Source organism: Chelonia mydas, chromosome 9 (genome assembly GCF_015237465.2).
Source record: "Chelonia mydas isolate rCheMyd1 chromosome 9, rCheMyd1.pri.v2, whole genome shotgun sequence".
NCBI classification, from domain to species: domain Eukaryota; kingdom Metazoa; phylum Chordata; order Testudines; family Cheloniidae; genus Chelonia; species Chelonia mydas.
Window position 1 is genome coordinate 13,496,300 of NC_057855.1, and position 18,323 is coordinate 13,514,622.

The following is an 18,323-nucleotide window of genomic DNA, read 5'->3' on the forward strand; positions in this document are numbered from 1 at the left end:
CCAGGCAGGTTTCTGATGGAACCATGCATGGTATAATCCTATCGGGGGCAGGAATAGCTCAGTGGTTTGAGCATTGGCCTGCTAAACCCAGGGTTGTGAGTTCAATCCTTGAGGGGCCATTTAGGGATCTGGGGCAAAAATTGGGGATTGGTCCTGCTTTGAGCAGGGGGTTGGACTAGATGACCTCCTGAGGTCCCTTCCAACCCTGATATTCTATGATTCTATGTCAGCTCGCCAACCTGGCTCTTAGCAGTCCTCCTGGTGTGCTGATGAGAAGCCAAGAGTCTGGAAGTCCCAGCTCCTACCTTGTCAGCAGCCTGCCAGGTAAATTGTCCCAGAGCCAAAGCTCCCAGCTCCTCAGAATTCCTGGCTCTGAGGTTCCCTGTGCTGCCGAGCTTCCGACATGGCAGGCTGCCAGGGCCCTGGACAGAACAGAAGAAGCCTCAAAAATATTTAGAAAAAGGTCAAAATGAAATGTCATTCTGAGTTTTCCTAAATGAAGTTTTGGAATTCCTGTTCTGTGGGGAATTTCAGAATTTCATGTTTCATTTGATTTTTGGAATGACTTTTTTTTAAAAAAAATATTGGTGTTACCCATGGAACAGGAGTTAAAGTGTCTGGCCAGCTCTGTTTGTTAATAATCTCAGCAGAGACGTCAAAGACTGCTCTCTCAATCCAAACAGGTCCTTTCCTGGCCATAGTTGAAGTACATTGGAGGGCTCAAGGTAGAGAAGAACACCCCAAACCCTGCTTTGCTATCAGAGAAAGGTGAGGAAAGAGAACGACAAAGGTGACTATTGTACCTATTCTGTGAATAGAAAACCATGTTGTTCCAGTAATGTGGATAGAAGATATAAGTAACTGGGAATGCTCAAACAGGATATTCCATGAATATGATGGAGCTGATTCTACCACTCTTAATCACTTTATGTAACACATCACTATGCATGCAATCTCACTGAAATCAATTAGACTACTCAGGGAGTAATGTACTACTTAATGTGAGAAGAATGGGATCTTATGTGAGCGGGAGCATGGGGGAGCTATTTGCCATTGCCCTATACCAGCTGCGAATTATGTCACCACCACCCCTGTACCATTTCAGCTGCACTGACCAGCTCATTGGGTGTGGGGTGAAATTGAGTCAATGCATCAGTCACGCACAGACTCTCCCTGCCCTCTCCTTTCCCACCTGCTTACTCCTGTGTGCCCATACCGAAGGTCTAGGTAGCCCATGCAGAGTATAAGAGGTGGTGAGTATTAATTCCCCTTACATCTCTTCACAGAGTCGTCCACATCACAGTCTAGCCCCACATGCACGGGGACACACACACACACAAAAAGCCTTGTGCTTTATTATAACTGATTTCTCTCTCACACCTGTTTTATGGCTCAGATGACTAGCTGTGCACCAGGATCTGAAGCACAGAACACTTCTCAACTGTTTATATGTACTTTTTTTAGTGCTATAATTTTTGTGTGAAATTCTTGAAAAGAACATTACACTGGATACTCCTCTCAATATAGTAGGATTTTATTCAACTGAGCTGTTATATTTCAGCATTTAAAACTGATAGCAGTTTCTATCATGCTTTCTGAAGAATTCTTCATGATATAATTTCCATTCCTCCACTGCATAGATAGGAATTCTATTACTGAGTGCCTTATCTCAGGCACAGGGTTCTTACTGCTCATACCGAGGACACTTTACTATTTACATACTAAGATTGACAAATAGGTTCTGTCCGTATCTTCGTTTACTGAGCCATTTTTCTGTCTGAAGACAGATTTGGTTTGAAATGACTCTGAAGTACAGCAATAGCAAAACCAAACATATCTCTGGCATAGCAAGCTGGGCAAGAGAAAGTACAGCATTCAAAAAGTCAAAATGCAAAAAATGAGAAGGGAAACTCATCATACTTCTCTGTAATGCAGGTCCTCTTGTCCCCCTCCTGCCTATTGATGTCCCCAGAGCCCTCTCTGCTCCCTAGATCTCACGTTTCTTCTACTGCAGGGTTCCTTAGCCCCCGATTCCTAAGTCCAAGTCCCAAGCATTGAACCCGTCCAATTCAAGAGTGACACAATGTAGACTCGAAGAAAGGTTCCAGAGAAAGAGACTGTCCTTGAAAATCAAAACCAGGCAGAGAGGACAGAGGCCGACAAAGGCCTAGAGGATTATCCCATGGCTGTCATGGTGGAGAAGCAGGAGAACCAAGATTAACAATGTCAGATTAGAAGTGAAGGACATAGTAAAGGGCCCAAAAGATGCAAACAAGGCAGTAGTTATCTTTATAGAGGAGCACCTGGACAACTCCTTGCCAAGCTGCGTTGGTTGCCCTTTACAGGCAGCTAAATGGATTGTGCCATTTACAGGTAAGAGGCACATTCATCCCTCACCCAGCATATTGTCATTGGTACATCCTAAATTAATCCACATACTGAAGCTCTGCATTTTGTCTCCATCTCCATAAAAGAGCAGGATTTGAGCTGGAATTTTCTGAGAGCCCAGAAGTCTAGTATAATCAATTATATAAATCCTATTAAAAGTGGTAATTGACTTCAAAAAATGATTCTAAAGAAAAATTAACCACTGTAATATTCTGGGTAGAGCTGGAACAACTTTCTTCCCCACAAATAGTAAACTATCAAAAATGTATTTCTGGAACACAAACTTTTCACAAATTCGGTCCAAATTTGGTGAGCAGTTTTGGCTTAAGAACAGGTCAAAAGGATTACTTTCAGCCATTTTGAAACAAAATATTTCAAATTTTTTGTTTCAAAACAGTATTTCATTTAGAAATTTAGCAAATATTTTCTAAAACCACACACAAACACACAATGGGAGAGAGTTGGAAAATCCCCAAAAATGATCTCAAATGAAAAAAAAAAAAATTTTTGGATTGAACAAAATGTTTCATTTGATCCTTTTGGCAAAAAACAACAACAAACAAGACAATTCACTTTCAATTTAAAACACACCATTTTTTGCCAGTTCAGCCTCTAAATAAAATAAAATAATGAAACAATAATATTAATTTAAAAAAACAAATATTAATTCAGCTCTAATTTAGAGGCCATGGAGAAATTTATTTGGGGGGTAAGAAAAGAAGATTCACTATAAACAGAAAGAAGCTGAGTATCTGCTCATTGTACATATTATGTAGATCTTACTAGGACATTTATTAACTTTGCACCCATGTCAGTTAGTACAGTGACGGGTGTTACGTGCAAAGATTGCTTAAAAAATTATTACCTTTGGATCTCTCATGGGTCTACAGGTTTCCTACTAAAACAAGATAAAGTTCACCAATTTTCAATGACAAATTAAATTAAAATCCCCATCCTCTTTTTCCTTTACAGATTTTGATGTTTTCACCAAAGACCATTCCTTTTCTGATCTATCTCATGTGTGTTATGGATTACACTTATCCCAAGACAGTAATGGTAACAGTTTATCCATTGCCAAGGGGAGAGTGTAAAGTGCAGATGGTATCCTCCAGACAACGATGTACTGCCAATATTTTAAGCATGGGATTCCACAAAAATCCCCGCCTGTAGTCTGTGATAAACTCAATTGACCAGGGGGATATGTGCTTGCAGGGAAGAGGGATAAGCATCTGGACAACCCTGAGTATTTGTCCCCAAGATTTTTTTTTTAAATACCTGCCATGTGATATCACAAAGGTAAAACATTTGCTTTTCAAACTTATTTGTATACAGCCCAGACACAAGTTAACTCTGGCCAGGGTGATTTATTGGCCTTCAGAGAAGTGTGAAAACCATCAGAGACAGAGAAATCATTCCAACTTGCTCCACCACTTGGTGACACAGCTTTAACAAGAGGATCCCAGGAGTTCTCCTCAGAATCCCTTCAGTGCATCATTGCATCCAGATTATCACAAATACTTTAGACACATGATAGCCTGTTCCTGCTGATGAATGACGTTTAGAGACTTAAAAACAGGTGCAAGATACATTAAGGTTCTAGCACAAACCATCAACCTACTTAATTCTCTCTGTTCCTCTGTCAAGGTTATCAGCTTTTTTTCTTGTATTTCCCCCCTGAAACTAGAGATTGGAATCTACTTAACCCAAAAGAGCATTTAGTGTAACTGTCAGCAAAACAACAAACAAGGTTTAGACAATAACCCGGCATCCTACTGTCAGCGTATCAGTCGTAATTAACTTTATTTTTCATGTAGGGTAAATAAAATGTTATGCAGTCAGCCAGACTGATAAACAGACCACTCTTCACAGGGCTTCATGAAATGATTAAGAATAAAGCTCGAAGAGTGCTACATTTACTTCTGTAGTTCCCATGGCAGGTCTAGGTCAGGTATAGTGAGACGCTGAGAAAATGTGCAATTCCTTTCCCATTGCGCTGTCAAGGCATTTCACGATGTGAATAGTTAACACCCTTCTCTGACAACTAGGCCAATATTTCTATTTTCTGCCATTCTAGTCATGAAGCATCTCAGCATTGCCTCAGTTGATTTAGTGCCAATTCGAGTCAGCCTTTAGATGTCTGTGTTAGTACCTGGACCAAATATTCTTAATGAAGCCTTGTCACAAACTCATAGCATGATTCTTAATACTTTTCTCCATCTAGCTAGATATTAAAGGAGGTTGTAAAGCTGAAAAGATAGCAGACAGGCAGAACACATGTTCACTGAACTGCTAGAACAAAGATTTTAAATAGAACGTATAGTCTGATGTGCTGCAGGTGGAAATTATTTTCAAAACCATTGTTGTGGCACACTAACATTTATGTTTAATTAACGTCTTTTTTTAACTTCAGATATTTCCAAAAAAATACATTTGCCTTCCTATCACTTAACAAAGCAGTTCATTAGCTGAAATGACCAGGTCTGTTCTGGCAAAATTGGAACTAGGCAAGTAGAACATATATCATATGAAAGTGTTATTGGCAAAGATTGTACAAGAGATCATTGCTATAACCTTTTCTGATTACACTGCACTTACATCTATAGCCAACTGCCCCCACCATCCACAACATGGGAGCACAAAGCCCAGTATGTAATGGAAATTGCTTTATTCGTGGGGGAGTGATCCTGGAGAGCCCAATTCAACACAAACCATTGAGCTGTGAAGAGAATTGTTGTACAGTGGTTCTCTACTTGGGCTAATGGTGGAGTGTGAATGTACTGACAAAAGCCAGCCTAAGGAGGTGTGTAGTCCAGCTACTCCTACCAAGAGTCTGCAGTAGCCTTTGGATGCCAGTTGCACAATTCTATAGCCTACATTTAGGTTATGAGTGTGGATTTATCCCTTCAGCCATATTGCTCCTCTGCGCAAAGCCCTTTTACTCAGGGTTTGTACCTGAGACCAGGATTGGGCTTATTGTTTCAGCTCATGTATTATTCACAATCAAATTTAAAATGCCATTTAACTGGACATTACTCAAATAGTACTTACCAATACTGGGATAACCAGGTGTCGATGGGTCTCCTCCATTGTTCAGGGAAACCATGAATGCTTTATCACTAAGATTTTGAGTCTTTGGTAAATCGCAAGGATCAACATAAAGAAGGACGCCTCCAAACCCCGCCTCTTCTAACAGAGAAAGCTGAGGAAACAGAGAAACAAAGGTGACTATTAACAAAACGCTTTGACACCACAATACAGTAGCTTCTACATTAAAAAAAGAAGAAAAGAAAAACAAAGTAATTTAACTCTGTTTCCCCACATTTACCTAAAAGACATTTTCCAAGCATAACAGCAAAAATAAGCTCTCATTTAAACATAAATTATAGAGCACATGAAATGAATTGATCGGACAATATCAACCTAAAGTCCATCTAAATTTTGCAAAGTATTGTGTTGTAACTACATCAGTTAGGCCCCGATTCAGAAAGGTATGGAAGTACACGGCTCACCTTAAGCACAGAAGCAGTCATTTAGAAGTTAGTCAAATGCTGATGCACATAGCTTAACTGGGGCCTTGTCAATTATATGTCCTATTTTAAATAACTGGAGTAGATAAAATAATCCCTTCATTTTTAAAATTAGATTTCATTGTTGCTTATATTTTAAGAGGTTTATACTATGTGCACTTAGGAGTGATATATAAACTGACAGTTAATATTGAAAACTTGGGGGGTGGGGAATGCTGGTTCAGAAAAATAAGATGTTGCTCATACTTTTTTAGTCTCTCCAAAGTACTGTAGCATGATGCAACATGCTGCAAATTTCAAGCTTTCATTTAAAGCGGGGGGGGGGGGGCCGGGAGTCTTCCAGTGGCCAATATGTAGGCATTGCAATGTAAACAGATTTGTTTCTGCCCAGATAAATCAGGCCTCCACTAAACCTGTCTCTATTAATTTACTCTAGAAATTCAGATTCTAGATTCCTTCAGTAGCACTAAATCAATAATGGGCTGTTAAAAATGTAACAAGGAGCTCCTCTATAATCCAGCACGTCATCAGGTGACACAGTCCCATCTGTTGGTGCATTGGGTGGCTGGTTGAGGAATGATCCTACTTGGATTTTTGAAAAAGAAGGGCAACCTGACTTCTGGCAACAGCACCAAGTGGATATCTGAAGTAGGTGAGGGGCAGGGGCTCAGCTAATCAGTGTGAGGCCTCAGAAGTGGACCACAGCTACAAGCTCCATCCCAATACCTGCTCTGCAAATAGGAAGATTGACATGCCTCTCTATAAGATGGGGTTTACTGCGTTGTTTTTCTGACAGGTGAAATGGCAGATGACGGAAAGAGGAAACTACCCTGGGAAAAGTCATGGGAGCATATCAGCAGAGCTGGTCAGAAAAAAAAGTTGACAAAACAGATCGTCTTTGGAATTTGCCAATTCATTGAAATCAAAACAGTCTGCAGAGATGGTTCAATTTCAGTTAAATTTGTCTAGAAACAAGACAGCTTTGGAAACCTGCCTTCTTTCCTGCCAGCTCACCAGCTGCACTGCTGAGGACCCTGGACTTACAGGATCCACAGCTTGGGGTCAGCCAGCCAGTTGAACTATCCTGGCGCTAGGAACGCCAGGGTTCTCAGAGTCTGCAGCTTCAAGGCAGCCATCCATGCAGATGGTCTCTGATCTGGGGACCCTCAGGCTTTCCCTTTTACAGAGAATTATGAAATGTTGGGATTTTGTTCTGAACTGGAATAAAAAACAAATTTCAACATATTGAAATTCTCCAGGAAACGTAGTTATCTTTCCCCACACAGCCCTGTATATCAGCAATGGACTGATCAACCTGTACTATGTCTGAGGCCACTCCAGCATTTGAGAGGTGTGTAACCAAAGCTGGTGTTGCACTCTGAATCACAAGGCTCAGCTTTTCAAAGAGAACCCTGTTTATTCTGGAAACTCAAAACTTCTGCTCTAAGAACTTCTTGCAGACAGAGACCTCCTCGGTGCCTAGCTACAGGCCAGCCTCCACTCCATGCATCTGATGAAGTGGATTCTAGTCCAAGAAAGCTTATGTTCAAATAAATTTGTTAGTCTCTAAGGTGCCACAAGGACTCCTCATTGTTTTTTACATACACTGAACACTCTACTCTGAATTAGCTCACTCAGTGTACCCCCATCCCATTCTTAAAAGTGCAACCCCCATTTCTCTTATTAACAAAAATATATACAATAGATAAACGTTCAAAATTATTACTCAATATGCACAATTTGGATCTATTTCTAAAACATCTGTTCCAGGGACTTCACACTGGCCCTTTGTGTTTTGGCCTCAGGATGGAAAATGTTTTTAGTGCCCACTGAGTAAAAACAAAACACAAACAAAAAACAGCTGAGCAATTTGGTGACTACCCTGATTACCCACCTCTAAGGCGAGCCCTGCATTCTAACTGCACATTGTCAATGACCTTTTGAGTGGCTATTACAAGATGTCAGGAGTAACTGCAAGTGTACTAGCTTTCTGGACCGCAACATCCTGTTTTAGGCTTTGTTACTGAAACCTTATAGTATGGTAACTTTTCTCCATCTTGTGGTTCACTGTCTGTTTCCCTATGCTTTTTCTTTTTTTCCCTTTCGCTTCTCTCTGGGTACATTTATTTATTTTATTTTTTGGCTTTTTGCTTTGTTAAATGTTGGACTTTAGCCCAGTTGTTTGTGGCGTGGCTTTATTATTTCTACGGTATTACACTCTGTCTTTGGCTCAAGCTTCAAAACTAGCTTTGCTTTTATTTAAAGATGGGAAAATCCAGTGTGCACTCTTAGCTACAGCATACTGCTGTATTCTAATGGCCTTCTTTGCAAGTACTAAGCTTGCAATGATATAAGGTCCTTAGTCCTTGTTTCCAAACCAGGGGTCAAATTCAGATGTTGTGTAAAAAGTGCAACTCTACTGTAGTTTTGTGTAACATCAGTACATCCTACAAATCTTACTCAAATATGTAACTTGTAGAAGACAGTAGGACTATCTGCTTGAGTAAAGACAACTCATATGAGTAAGAGTTTGCAGAATCAGGTTTTAAAGGAGTACAATAGGTGATTTTTAAAGGGTTAACATGAGTGAATTATTAAATGTCATGCATGAGCAACAATAAAAAGTGGCACGTCAGTTAGCTATTGCAATGTTCTGCCTCCTGTTTTTACTTGCATCTTCAGATAGACATCCAGATAATAAATGGTGTGGGGAATCATTGAGAAGAGAAAGAAGCAGCGTTAAAAGCCAAGTTGTTTGACAGTGTGTTTAAAATCACAATTGCCTCTTTTCCTCAGTGCCCATAGTCTTCTCCAGTTTCATCTTTTCCTTCATCTCTCCATTTATTATAATAAATAATAACAGAAACAGAAAAGGCAGTAAACATGTACAAAGTCATTTCATTTATTTCAAACGTATTTTAAAAACTTTACATTTAAAAAAATATTTTTCCAATATTAAATTCTTCTGTTTCATTAAGAAAGGCTACATAGGTCATAGTCACACAATGCAACAGCTACTGCTGCTGCCATGGTTACAGAGAAGAGGATGTTGTATAAGTGACATTATTGGGGGGGTGAGGGGGGGTCTTTCTGAACCAGAAAATGAAACTTTTCATTTAGAAAATGTCAAAACAAGATGTTTTAACAATTTCAAAAACATTTTCTTTTCATTTTTTTTTTTCAGTTTGGGAGATTATGGAAACCAACCCTTTCCTGCAAACAGTTCCTGTTTCCATGACTCAAGAGTTTCTGACAAAAACAGAAAAGCTGGACCTTTAATTTGGGATCTTTCAGTGTTGCCCTAATTGCTGGGAGAGGAGTTGGGCTAACACTGAGAGCTCTTGAAAATCCCACCTTTAGGCCTTAATCGTCTTGCCCCAATCATACAGTAAGTCAGTGGCAGAATTCAGAATAAAACCCAGGAGTTCTTACTCCCAAGCCCGGATTTTCACTGGCAAGTTGGCAACAGCGCATAGTTAAGAGAATAAATGGCTGTTGATGCAATAAAGGCCTAACATTTTACAAAGGTGTTTGGAGAGTGAGAAAGCTGATCCATGAACAGGGAAGTGTTGGGAAAAGTTTTGGTTTGGTGGGGGGGGGGGGGGGTTGTTTGGTTGGGTTTTTTTGCAGGGGGTACAGAGGGGCAGGTTTTATTGTGGGATAACTGCTGGCTTTTAATGGAATTGTCTCTAAATTTTGTCAAAGGAGTTTAGGATAACAGATGCACACCTTTTTGAGTGTGGTATAGTGGCTTTGTCACAATTCTCAGGATCCTGATGAATTGTACAGATACTGAAAAACCCTCTCTTCCCCTGCCCCATTTCTCCAAATAGGGGTCTCGGTGATACAAATAAGTCAAATAGTCCACTTGGGTTTGAAGGGGAGGGGCTCTTGCCTTCCACTCCCCTAATCCCTTTAGTATGGCCTCAGATTTCCTAACCCCAAACAGGGTAGAGGGTAGCAGTACCAACTGTCTAACAGCTAGCATTGTGGCTTGGCAAACCTGTCCTCCCAGCCACTATACCTGGGTATTGGGGCCTTGTAGGCAGGGGACAGAGTGGGAGAGGGCGCTGATGAATGGCCTCCCTGAGAGCAGTTCCCCTGAAGGCTTCCAGGATTCTTCCTTGGGAGCTGTAGAGACACTGTCTGGTCTTTCCCTGTGCTGCACAGCAACTACTGGGAACTGCCTGCTTTTATATCCTTATTCCATTCCTGATATGATGGACAGGGTCAGAGGGGCAGGGCCAGCCTTGCCCATAGGAGCTCTATAACACCTCTGTCTATCACTGGTGCAGGATTTATACCCCCCATCACAGGCATGTTCTAAACTGAACTAAATAAAACCACAACGGGCACCTGACCTCTGGTCACTTTAGTTCACTCTCAATCACACATTATATTAAGATTCCACTTAGAAGTGATTTATAAAGGGTTAATATGTTATAAGCATGTCACTGTCAAGAGTAGCATGGATGAGCACATCAGTAGAAGATGTTATGTTTTGACTGTTGTGCACGATAACAATTGATAAACCATTTATCAGAAGAGCTATTGATCACCACTGCCTCTTAATAACCTAAATCAAACCTTAATATAAAGTGTGACCAGACTCATGCCAGCCCCAAATCTGCAACAGACTGTTCATGACCATGTCTTTGTGTCCATCTGAATCCCCTCTGAAGTTAGCAGGACTCTGTACATAGAGTCAGTTGCAGTTTCAAGGCCTCAGTTAGTCTGTCCTCCTCCCTGTCCCCTGCTCCCCTTGCCACCTTATGTCTTGATTCCCGTCTCCCCTGCAATTTCTATGCTCTACAGCAACGGTTCTCAAACTTTAGCAACCCGAGGATCCCCATTTTGATTTAAAATTTTTCATGGACCCCCTAGCCAGCTTCTAATTTTCCCTGGGGGTGCTTAACCCCCACTCAGCCCAAGGCCCTACTGCCACCCCCACCTCTTCCCGCCCCTGCTCCACCCTTGCCCCTCCTCTTCCCGCCTCTTTCTGCCCCCTCCCCCAAGGATGTCCCATCCCCGCTCCTCCCCCTCCCTCCCAGTGCCTCCTGCCCGCTGCAGAAACAGCTGTTCAGCAGCATGCAGGAGGCACTGAGAGGGAGGGGGACGAGTTGATCAGTGGGGCTGGTGGCCCCAGACATGACTTGCAGACCCCCTGGAGCACCCTCCCAGACTCCCAGGTGTCCACAGACCCCTGTTTGAGAACCGCTGCTCTACAGGATAAATATCAGAAGCAACCCTTTTGTTATTGTTAAATATTTTGTATTTCCAATGGAAGAATTTTTCACGTGATACAGTACACAAGATACATATTCAAGCACTGCATATTAATTTACAATCTTATATAGCAGATTTCTGGCGTCAAAGAAGATGGCATTTTTCTGGAAAATGGCTAGCACAAACATTACACCTCAAAACACTAATTTAATTTTAAAAAACCAACAAACTAACTTTTAAGTGCATTTCACAGTTTATAAATGCTGAGAAGGGTCTTTCATCACTGTGATCATTCAGACCGCTGTTCTGGGGAAAAAAACAAGACCTCTTTCCTATGTAATTATTTTAGTACTACTTAGTACTGCTGGCGTACTCGAAAGAATCTCACCACATACAATTATGAGTACGGACACACTTAAATGTAGGAAGGTAAGATTATTTTATTTATTATTTATATTGCACTAGTGCCCAGAAACTCCAGTTCTGGAACAGGGCTCCACAACACAGAACAAAACAAAAAAAAGTCCCTGCCCCAAACAGTTCACGCTGCTGCACTCACCACTTCTCACATTCTGTAAAGAATGGGTATGACTTCATAGCAGACTTAACTTGAGTTATCTTCACTTGAGGTAACTCCTCTCACGATAGCCTAGCTCAAAGGAGAATGGCCTCACTGCAAAATGAGTCTCAAGTTCAACCAAAAGGTTGTGTTAGCAATTGACAAGCTTTTGTCAATTCAATCTGTGGCCTATAGCACCTGACAGGCAAGCCAACTGAAGTTAAAAGCACCACCACACTCAATTTAAGTGTTAAGTTAAGTGTTTGTGTGCGTGTGTGGGGACTTGAAATAGGAGCAACACTTAATTCTGCAGTGAAGACAAGCCCATGTATCATGAAGCAAGGACATGACAAAAAATGTCCACCACGGGAGACCATGTGTTGTGAAACATGAGAGGGTGGAGATATGATTGGGAAAGCAAAGAAGAGGATACAAAGATAATTACCAGTAAGTTATTTTATCTTGTAGAGTTTCTTTTCTTCCGCAATCCTACAACACATCAGAGACTAGGGGCGAAAATCAGAAGTGATGCTTAAGGTAATGTAAATTAGACCCTTCACACTAACTTAGACTCCCTTGAACTCAGATTGTGTAAGGCCCAGTTATACCAGATCTATCAATGGGTGAGGGAGACCAAAGCTGGTTTAGCTTGTACACCAAGGAGTTGAAATAAGGGTGTAAATGTAAGTACTCCTTACTCTGATTTAATGTACACTTTCTCACACCATCTTCCAGCTTCCTTCCTACAGCTGCAACTTTCCCTCTTCCAGCCTGAAGATTTGGGGAGTGGGGGAAATAAATAGCCAAGGACGAGCGGCCAAAGTCTTAGAAAACCCTGGTGACTGCCCCAGGATACCTGGAGAGGATGCACGGAATCAGATTCTCCCCCAACAGGAGTCTTGACTTGGCTCTCAGATCTGACACTCTCATCTGTCTTTCTTCTAATCCTTTTTCTGTCATCTTTATTCCCTTTTTCCTCTTCTTTCCTTTGCTGTCTCTAGGAGAGTGGCTAAGGAAAAATGAGGCCGGAGCAAAGCGAAGTGTTGGCTCTTATCTACCTTCATGAGTGACCCCTATTTTTACCTGCTTGCCTCTCGAAAGGTGGAAACATACCATACACCGGCCCTGATCCTCCATTGCCCTGTACCTTGTGCAGTCATGTACGCTGGCACAGAGTGAGTGCAAAGTGAGTGGAACATGCTTCCAGTGTTGCACAGGTGCAGGACAGTGGAGAAACAGATCCTAAGTCTCTGACTCACTGTAGGATAAGAGAAGACATGACACTCAGCTGTACAATTTTACTAAACGTAAGAGGGTACCCATTCAAGTAATAGATCACTTTTACTACTCAATCTCAGCTACAACACAAATCAAGTGACATTTTTCTTTTTCTTACTGGGTCACATTCCACTCTCAGTTACATTATGCAAACCCACTGTGTGTGATCACAATATAATGACTATAAAATAACTATGGTACATTTTCTAGCAGCAGATTAGTGTTCAATTTTTTTCATTTTATCTGGGTTATTATATATTTTAATTATTAATACTGCCAGGGTCATTTAAAACAGCTTATATTTCCTAAAGGGCATTTAGCACAGCATGCTATCTTATGCTGAAATTGCCTTCAAATACAGGACCCTGTCTCCATTAACCATTCATATTAGCCATATGCTACTATTTTGTATTACCAAAAATGTATAGTTAATATAAATCCAAACCCTTTTTATACAGAAAATGTGCCTGTGTCTTTAGATCCTGATTTTCATTTATATTAAGGCCCTTTTACACCACTCGACAAGTGTAAAGAGGCCTAATAGTGAGTGGAGAAGTATAACAATGATCAATGTGTGGAAAAAATATGCCTATTACTGGTAAAGTACCCTCATACTGAGATAAGTCATTTTATTTAGCAAATGTAATAAAAGCAAGTTATTTTTAATTAAACTCAATTTTAAAAGTCCTAAGTGTGGAGCTTTTTAATCATCTTGGGGCATTTCAGGCTCTGTGGGTCCAAGTTTCCACCTTTCACCTAATGTAGTCATTACTATAAAATTCAATATTCAAATATATTTAAAAAAACAATCCAAATATTTTGAAAATGATTTGCTGGGTTGGTTTGTTTGGTTTTTTTTGTTTTTATTTCTCTCAAAGTTTGTGAAAACACTTCCACCCAGTCATAGGATTTACCCTTGACAGATTGGGTTTAGTTTTTTATTGGCCTTATTAAGGGAGCATTGCCTCCATCTTAACGATGTAGGAATGAGTCATCTCTGTATAATGTTTGATAAATTGTTAAAGCAAAAAGCTGCTTCCAAAAGATTGAACTAAGAGCCCCTCCTATGTTTTTCAATGAGAAAAGCAGTAGTACGTGTAGTAATACGAGCACATCAATCCTACAAGAACTTAACCCCGGTGCCCATAAGCTTATAGTTAAAGAGTCCCACTGAAGTCAATGAGACTAGTCATTTGTTTACAATTAAGCATGTGCATAAGTGTTTGCAGGATCAGGACCTAGCATTAAAATTACACTTCTATGCAACATGGCTAGGTGGCATTGGTCATAATAAATAACCTGACTCAGTTTGAACGGGTGCATTTTGTAAGTTCATAGTGCAATGGGCAATAGGAGTTGTTCATTAATGAATCAGAGGTCCTACTTTACTAGCTGGACAGGTTACAAGTTGTTAGTGAATTATTCTTTCCTGTTCAAGTCCCAATTAAACTAATAAGGCCTTGCTAGCAATTCCCTTCTATTTTACTAATTGGCAATGCCTAACACCATCAATTGGGAGGATAACACCATTTCAACTGTTCGAGAACCTCATGGATAGCCTGCTTTTTAATTTCTAAAGCAAATTTCTCAGGGAGAAAAATAAAACTTTGCACAGTGCAGATTTAATTGGATGCTACCACCCTCTTATTCATTTGCTATAAAACAGTGCACCCGTGAGCTGCTATAGGGTCACAGTTGAGACTAGAGGGAAAAGATGTACGCACATCTACATTTTTATATAAATCTTCTAGCCCACATTTTTAACAAATAAGGTAGCAAAGGTCCATTTTAGCTCTGATCTAATTTTTGAACACTACATTGAATGTTTAATCGTGCTGCTACATTTCCCATCACAGATGTCTGGGGGGAAGAGTTCAAGAGAATTGTTTGGTTAAATAGTATCCCAGGAGGCTTATACATTCACTGATCCACCCCAAGGTGTTGTGTTAAGATAGTATAGTAGACGGGTGACATATCCAGTTTAATGCCTGAGTGCTCTGGGATGATGAAAAGAATATATCTTTGCTATACAGCTCAAACACTGTCCTTGTCTAATGAATGACACTACAGCTACATTGAACAAACAAGAGTGGGAAAAGGACCCAGGTGCTTAAAACTGCAAGTAGCTGGAAATGTGGGTAACTGATCTTATAAATGACGGGTTGTTCCCCACAAAAGTTTAACAAGGTGGAAAATGTACTAAATTTGAAGCAAACAACATTGTTCTTGGCAGGTTTCAGAGTAGCAGCCGTGTTAGTCTGTATTCATAAAAAGAAAAGGAGGACTTGTGGCACCTTAGAGACTAACCAATTTATTTGAGCATAAGCTTTTGTGAGCTACAGCTCACTTCATCGGATGCATTCAGTGGAAAATACAGTGTGGAGATTTATATAAATAGAGAACAGGAAACAACGGGTGTTACCATACACACTGTAACCAGAGTGATCACTTAAATTATTCTTGGCATAATTCTGAACAGTTCTATACAACTTAATAAAACACAGTCAGAAATTTGTTGGTACTACTTACCACGCCAAAGCATCATGACAAAATGTTCAACCTTTGATGAATTTATCGTCATAAGAACGACAGTTAGAAATGTATAAATTCACAGATGATAATGCCAGAAGGGATCAGTGTCATTATCCAGTCTGACCTCCTGCATAGCATAGGCCATAGAACTTCCCTGACTCAATCCCTGTTTGAACTACAGTATATTTTTTCAAAAAAAAAATCCAGTAATAGAGAACCTATGTAGGTGCTTATAGACTGTACTCTAGTCACCCCTTAACCATCTGTTTTTTAAGATGAACAGACTGAGCTCCTAGAATATATCACTCAAAGGCATGGTTTCCAATCTTTTAAACTCCAATTCTGTCTTGAACTGTGGACACCAGAACTAGATGGTATTCCAGCAGAGGTTGCACCAGTGCCAAATACAGAAGTAATATAACCCCTCTACTCCTACTTGAGATTCCCCTGTTTATATATCCACTGTGGTCACATTAATCCTTTTGGCCACAGCGTTGCACTGGGAGCTCATGTGCAGACTAGCAGCACTGAGGATCTATCACAGCATCAAGCATGGGAAAGCAGCCTGCATGGGACAGCTGCTCACTCTCCAGCAAAGGTGGGTGAGAAGTGAGCAGAGTTTTGACAACTGAGCCTACACAGAGGAGGAAGCAAGAGGATACCAGGGACCAAACTCTAATTCTGAGTCACAGTTCAGTCCATGGCCTGCTCCTGGGTGCTGTTCCCTGGGATCCTTGCATAATATTTCTCTCCTGGTTTTACCCTGGCAGGGCTTTTTGTTTTGTTTGTTTCCCCTCTCCCCCAATCTCTAAACTCATTAGATACCAAAAAGCAATTTGGCCCATTCCTGCAATCCTTATACAGGCAAAACTCCTAAGGTCACACTCGCAAGGACACAATACCAAGCTTATACAGAATTAAATATTTTGTCCCATATTTTTACTGTCTGTTCTTGTCGTGATTGCAGTTGTATAAAATAAAAGTAATTTGTTACACAACAGCAGTTTTTAAAAATGGAAATTTTTACAATAGAATACTTGGATGTTTAAATATAAACCAGTTATACTGCCAGTTCCCTGCACTAGATTTCAGGAAGTTTTAATACAAACGGAGTGCATATTTTATTGCCAGAACTTGCTTACCAGTGCTAAGAAATCCACAATGTTCAATTCTAATTAAAATTGAAATTGAACTACAATTCCCCGGAAACAAGGGCTGGTTGGACTCAATACGCTTTACTTAATTTATTTCAGAAACAAAATAATTGAATTGCTTACAATCCAGAAAAAAATGCTTACATTATTTGATGAGTATATGGCACAAAATCTTTTACACTGCTATTGCATTCCTCAGTCTCCATGAAATACTATATATTTTAAGTAACCATGTAGTGGAGCACTGCGCGTGTAATAAATATCATTAAACATTTCAACAAGCAAACAAAGGAAACATTCCAAAACTCTGATAGCATTTCCTTGTAAATAATGAATGCATTATTCCGCCTGCTGTTTATAACTCAGTTTTAGACTATTTATTTCCAATATTTTCTCCCTCTACTGAGTGAGCACACAACCCTGGCAGGCCAAATGCCAGTTCTGGTCCAGGATGCAGGCATTAGCTAAGAACTGGCAGACTCATAGCTGGAGACCAGACCAGTTCACGTGTATATTAGTTTTGCTCAAAACAGGTATTAGTCTTATAAGAAACTATGAAATGTTTGTAAATTGATGCATGCATTAATCTTACTTGTAATGTGGGTATTTCATGCTATAAGAAAATATGTAGGTTTTGCTTTATAACTTTGAAAATGTTTTCTCTGAACTTGTGAACCCAGGCATGGGAATCAGAGACTCTAAACTGAGACAGACATCCCCAAGGATAATCCCTGGGTCTTCTCTGAAAGGCACTTTGAATTGACAGATCACTCACTACAACTTTGTCATTATTGGCATTAGATGATAACTCATTTGTGCGCCAGTGTTTGCTTGCCTTAATCTGAAAATAACTCTCTTATTTCTCTTTCCTAGTTAATAAACCTTTAGATAGTTTATTACAGGGTTGGCTACAGGTGATGTCTTTGGTGTAAGATCTAGGGTACCAATTGACCTTGTGTAAGGGACTGGTCTCTTGGGACTAGAAGCAACTTAATTTTTGTGTGTGTGATTTTTGGTGTAAGTGCCCATTTATCACTAAGTCCAGTTTGTCTGGGTGGCAAGATAGACAGGACAGTCTAAGGAGACTGTCTGTGACTCCATGGTAAGACTGTTGTAATGATCCAGGATTTCACATTTGTTATTGGCTTGGGGAAATCTAATTACAGAACACACCACCAATTTGGGGTGTCTGCCCTGTTTTTGATTGTTAGGCACTCACTGTCATGAGCCACTCCAAACAGTGTGACCAACACAACAGACAAACAAAGATACATAAGGAGATACTTATAACCCTGGTGAAATATATATTTTAAAAAAATCTGGGGAGGCCTTGATCTATATTTTACGGCCTCTACTGTGGCTATCAATCCACAACTTACAGTGGAAGTGGTGCAGACACGCCTAATGGCAGTTTCAGGAGGCGCTGGGCCGTGTATGAGTTGCTGGCACAAGGAACATGCCAAGGGCTTTCTCGGGGGAATGGAGGCATGGCCTCAATACTGCTAGACTGTGACAGCACTGAAGAGGCCTTGGGCAGATGGGCACAAGTTAGAAAAAATACCAGGACAACACCATCCAATTTTACCCAAGGCCTTCAATACCTGCAGTGATGAACTGCACTGGTCATGAAGTTTGTCACACTACAAACCTCAACGACAG

At 40.4% G+C, this 18,323-nt stretch overlaps 1 protein-coding gene across 3 annotated transcripts in view; it reads right to left on the reverse strand.

Annotated features, from left to right (window-relative positions):
• NAALADL2 (N-acetylated alpha-linked acidic dipeptidase like 2) overlaps positions 1-18,323 on the reverse strand; it is an 882,142-nt gene that overhangs the window by 325,954 nt on the left and 537,865 nt on the right. For all 3 annotated transcript variants that reach the window (XM_043521778.1, XM_043521780.1, XM_043521781.1), the window contains one exon: positions 5,437-5,587. In XM_043521778.1, coding sequence (XP_043377713.1) covers positions 5,437-5,587 — 151 coding nt within the window. The remainder of the gene's footprint in view (positions 1-5,436; positions 5,588-18,323) is intronic.